Here is a 5,291-nt window from a genome sequence, read left to right on the forward strand (position 1 = left end):
AGGAGACAATAGTTCAGAAGGTGGAATATGAAACCATTCCAGAATACTGTAACCATTACAAGATGCAGGGACACAGTGATTTTAAGTGTGATATATTGCATCCTGAATTAAGACAATATACTGAAAAAAATAGAAAAAAGGCTAATATAAATTTTGCTACTAATAACACTTCTATTATGCTACAAGTGGAGAAAATATTGGTAAGTTAATAGTGGGTAGTAAGGCAGAACGCAGTGAAATTAACAAGGAGCAAGATGCCTCGACTATGGAGGTGGAGATCAGAGATGAAGAAGGATGGACCACTGTAGGAAAAACAATGGGAGGAAGAAGGGCAGAAATAGCAACAACAATCTTCTTCCTTCACAGGAGCTAGCAGAAATTCAAAATCCTCCAAAAAAAATACATAAAGGGTCATCTGAAAATAATGTTACTATTCCAGAATCCCAAGGGAAAGTACAAATTTCGACTACTGATATAAGCCCCCAGGCACTTACGGAAGAAGAAATGAGCTCGAATAATCAAATAAAATGCACTTCTACTAGGAAGGTCAGAAGGCAAAGGAAGTCCTCCTTTGAGAAAGTGGTTCCTCCTTGTGAGAAAAAGAAGTAGTTTGGAAGTGGAAAGTGCAAGAGTAAAATCAATCCCAACGTTGAAGAAACATGAAATGTTGAAACATACCAGCTTTTCAAGACGAGTGAATGGTTCAAAAGACTTGCCTATACAAGCTTTCTCCATGATTGCGAGGCCTCCAGAAGATCCGGATGGGAACCAAGGTGTAGCTAATAACATGGAAGGTTACAATTCGATTGTTCTCACCAGTGATTCCTCTAGAATTAGAGTTGAGGAGCAATGTAAGTTTAATGATGTAAATATTAAGAATGCCCTTATTAAGTATGGATCATAGCTTGATGACAATGAAGTGGATGAATACTTCCACTTTGAATCTGAATCAGAAGAAGAGGTGGAAGAAACTCAGCTCCAAAAGATGCAAGCTTCATTATATGAAAATGAAGTCGATGTCATAGTCAAAATCTTCATGGAAGTAGATCCTCGAGCTAACTTGAATTTAACTCAAGAGCATAACAGGATTACTGAGGTCAACAATCTATCTCCCAGGGGTCTAGAAAGAGGGAAGATTGGTTGGTCCAACTCTCAAAAGACTAACTCTATCAAAACTCAAAATATAGTTCCCTGTACAAAAGTTTCCAATGATTGACACTCTTTCGTGGAATATAAAGAGTATTAGAACTCAAAGTGCCTTTGAGCGACTCAAAACTCTAAAAGACCAATATAAAATCTCCCTCATTTGCCTGCAAGAACCTAAAGTGAGAGTGGGTTATATGAACTATTGCATGAGATAACTCAATATGAATGGATGCTACTCAAATGTTAACAAAAAAATTTGGGTTTTCTGGTCGAGTGATTTTATTGTTAATATTGTCAAAGATACTGATCAACTAGTGACTTGCAAAATATCTTATATTTGTACAAATACTCAATTCCACTATTCCTTTGTTTATGCTAAATGTGGGACAAATTTGAGGAAGGATCTTTGGACTGACCTGCTCAATCTATCCAACACTCTTACAAGTCATTGGGCTATGATGAGTTATTTTAATGTTATCACAGCTCCCGAGAAAAAAATAGGAGGCAATTCTTATAGGATCGACAAGATTTTTGACTTCCTAGAGTGCCTTAGGGAATGTGGTATGCAGGATGCAGGGTATCTTGGCAATGTGATTACATGGTGTAATAATAGGGGAGCTCCTGATACTATATGGAAGAGACTAGATAGGATGGTGTATAACTCATAATGGTATGAATTTTATGGTAGGACTAATGTTACCCACCTTGCTAATGCATGTTCTAATCATGTGCCACTTCTTATCCAATTCAACTCTATTGAAGAGGTTAATGTAAGGTACTTTAAATTTCTCAATTTTTGGACGGATCGTGAGGATTTCTCTTATGTCATCAAAAGTGTATGGGAAGAGGATATCCAAGGTAATCCTCTCTAGTCCTTACACCAGAAGCCTAAAAAGACTGCCTTCATATTCAGTTCCTGGTCAAAAGAAGCTTATGGAGACATTCATGAAGAACCTAGAAAACTCGAGCGAGAAATTTCTAACCTTGAATTGGTTCTGATGCATGATAACAGCGAGAGCAATAGAACCAAGTTGTACAAATCAAAGGCTAAATATATTAGATATCTCCAAATTCAGGATTCTATGTTGAGACGGAAAGCTAGAGTTAAATGGCTCTCTAAAGGTGATTCTAATACTTCTTACTTTCACAGTGTGATCAAGGATAAAAGAAGGAAACTGGGCATCAACAAGATTCAGAATGAATATTTCCAATGGGTGGAAGGAACTAAACAAGTCTTTGAAGCTGCATCAAGATATTTTTAGGAAAAGTTTAGTCAGAAACTTGAGTATAATGACTACTCTGAATTGAATATTATTGACCCAGTTGTTTCAGAGGATATTAATAAAACATTGATTGCTTTTCCCACTGAGTAAGAGTTGAAAACATGTGTTTTCTCTATGGACTCAGATAGTTCTCCTGGCCCTGATGGATTCACTGCTAAATTCTTCCAATCTTGTTGGTCTATTGTTGCCCCGGATATTATCCAGTTTTTAAATCTATTTTTTGTGGTGCTAATATTCCTAAGTGGTTTACTCATACTTGCATAGTTATGCTTCCTAAAGTCCCTTCTCCCCAGCATTTTAATGATATTAGACTTATTAGTCTTTGCAATGTGATAAGTAAGATTTTTGTTAAACTCCTTAATTTTAGACTAAGTTTCATTTTACCCAACTTGATAAGTTGTAATCAAAGTGGTTTTGTAAAGGGCAGATCTATCCGTGAAAATATCTTACTCGCCCAGAAAATCATTCAAGATATAGGGAAGCCAAATGAGGAAGGAAATGTTACTTTAAAATTAGATATGGCCAAGGCATATGATAGGGTGTCATGGCCATATCTTTGTATCTTTATGAGAAAACTTGGATTCTGTGAAATTTGGATTGACATAATCTTTAGACACATTTTCAGTAATTGGTATTCTCTTATTGTCAATAATACTAGACAAACCTTCTTCAAGTATGAAAGAGGGTTAAGACAAGGAGACCCTATCTCCCCTTCTCGTTTTGTTATTTGTGCTGAATTTCTTTAAAAAATATTAAATCATATAACTACTCTTGAAGAGTTCAAAAGCTTTCACATGAACAGAAATGGTCCTTTAATAAATCATCTTGCCTTTGCTGATGATGTCATTCTTTTTTCTACAGGTTGCAGGAACTCTTTGATGATGTTGATGGAAGAATTATCAGTGTATGAAAAGGTCTCAGGACAACTAGTCAACAAGTCTAAGTCTTGCTTTATTCTAGTCAGTAATGCACATGTGGAGGAAATTTCAAGGGTGGAAAATATTACTGAGATGGAACACAAAAGTCTTCCTATCAAATACCTGGGTTTCCCTTAGTATGTTGGAAGGAAGAAGATTTCTATTTTCTCTAAGATTATCACCAGGATCCTGAATAAGATCTCACGGTGGCATTCCAAGTTTCTGTCCTCTGGGGGTAGAGCGGCGTTAATCAGACATGCCATATTAGCATTGCCTACACATCTACTAGCTGTTATTCATCCTCCAAAAGGTGTTCTCAACCAAATAGAGAGGATGCTTACCGGGTGTTTTTGGGGAGGGTCGGCTAAGAAGAAAAGACATCACTGGCTTCCTGGGATAACCTGTGTTTTCCATATGAGGAAGGGAGTGCCAATTTCAGGAAACTTAATGAAATCTGCAATGCATTCACTGCAAAGCAGTGGTGGAACTTTAGAACTGGTCAATAATTATGGAAGAGGTTGCTAATGGCCAAATATTGTCAGAAAGCTAATCCACTTATAAAACAATGGTACTCTGGGCAGTCCCAATCATGGAATGAAATGTGCAAAATTAAAAAGCTTGTGGATAAGCAAATTCTATGGAAAATTGGTTGTGGAAAGGTTGCTTTATGATAATTGGTCCGACCTAGGTCCATTATACAACTTTCTTACGAAAAGTTATAAATCTAAGAATATTACTCTCTCTAGCATGCTGCTCAACAATCACATAAACTCGAGAGGGTTAGATCTTTTGCTTCCGCAACATGTGATGGATAAAGTGAATACTTTCCAGATATCACTAAGATCTACAATTTCTGATAGTCCAGTTTGGACAGCGGATAATAGTTGTTCTTTTTCTGTTGCTTCAGCTTGGCAATAATTTAGAAGGAAGAAACATAAGTCATGGATTAATATTATGAATTGGTAGAAATGTGTCCATTCAAGATGAATTTTATTGTATGGAGATCTATGAGAGATAAGATTCCCACAGATGCTAAAGTAGCTAAGATGGGCATCCATATTTCCTCCAGTTGCTGTTGTTGTAGATTTCCAAGTTTAGAAACTATTGACCATTTTTTCTGTAGTAACCTTTTTGCTCAGGAGCTATGAAGAATCTTGTGTGGTCCATTGGGCATTGCATATTCAAACATCTCTTTCAGGCAACTTATGATCAACTGGTGGAGATGTAGTCACAAATCATGTCCATGCATTCATTGTTAAATGCCTGCCTATTATCACTTCTTGGGAGATTTGGAGAGCTAGGTGTAGTGCCAAGTATGACTCTATCAGGACTAATGTGAGAAGAACAGTTTCTTTGATTGCTTTCTCCATGCCCCAACTTGCCGGTCTTCAATTCCAACAAATTCAATTGGGTCCCAACTTTGAGGAGATCAGTCACCTTTTGAGAAGTACTATCCATTTTGATAAATCCATTATTGTTAAATGGATTAAACCGAAGTCATCATATGTTAAATTAAACTCGGATGGTAGTTGCAAAGAGGGAAAGTGTGGAGCTGGAGGTGTGATAAGGGATAAAGAGGGTTTTCTTGTCTTTGCCTACTCTTTAGTGCTTGTTTCAGGAATAAGCAACTGGGCAGAAGCAGCTGCTCTTCACTACGGCATTAAATAGTGTATATTTAATGCTTATCATCTTATTAGTGCTGAAAGCGACTCCAATTTATTAGTGGATTGTGTTAATGGTCGTAATACAATTCCCTGAAATATTGCAAAGGAGGTAGAAGAACTTAAAACGTCATGGAGCAGTCCAAATTCTCTCTTAATCACTGTTATAGAGAGGGAAATCAAGTTGCAGACAAGCTTTCATCCATCAGTCACTCTATCCCTTATTCCCAGCTGTTTCGAGTGTTTTCTGATCTTCCTCCTCAAGTCAAGGGCCTCATGAAAAT

At 37.0% G+C, this 5,291-nt stretch overlaps 1 protein-coding gene across 1 annotated transcript; it reads left to right on the forward strand.

Annotated features, from left to right (window-relative positions):
- The first annotated feature begins 2,543 nt into the window (after positions 1-2,543).
- Positions 2,544-5,014, forward strand: LOC138909387 (uncharacterized). Its single transcript, XM_070200583.1, has 5 exons — positions 2,544-2,601; positions 3,291-3,343; positions 3,485-3,844; positions 3,928-4,005; positions 4,634-5,014. Exons 1-5 carry the CDS (start codon positions 2,544-2,546, stop codon positions 5,012-5,014), a joined length of 930 nt encoding a protein of 309 aa, XP_070056684.1.
- Positions 5,015-5,291: the final 277 nt, after the last annotated feature.

The sequence above is a fragment of the Nicotiana tomentosiformis genome, chromosome 4, assembly GCF_000390325.3.
Source record: "Nicotiana tomentosiformis chromosome 4, ASM39032v3, whole genome shotgun sequence".
NCBI classification, from domain to species: Eukaryota; Viridiplantae; Streptophyta; class Magnoliopsida; order Solanales; family Solanaceae; genus Nicotiana; species Nicotiana tomentosiformis.

What these genes read in the sequence shown, in the direction of transcription:
- LOC138909387 (XM_070200583.1), top strand. Translation starts at nt 2,544, where the DNA reads ATGGACTCAGATAGTTCTCCTGGCCCTGATGGATTCACTGCTAAATTC. An exon ending in GTGGTGGAACTTTAGAACTG is followed by an intron (nt 3,845 to 3,927) that starts GTCAATAATTAT and finishes TACTCTGGGCAG; the next exon opens with TCCCAATCATGGAATGAAAT. An exon ending in GGAAAATTGGTTGTGGAAAG is followed by an intron (nt 4,006 to 4,633) that starts GTTGCTTTATGA and finishes ACTTCTTGGGAG; the next exon opens with ATTTGGAGAGCTAGGTGTAG.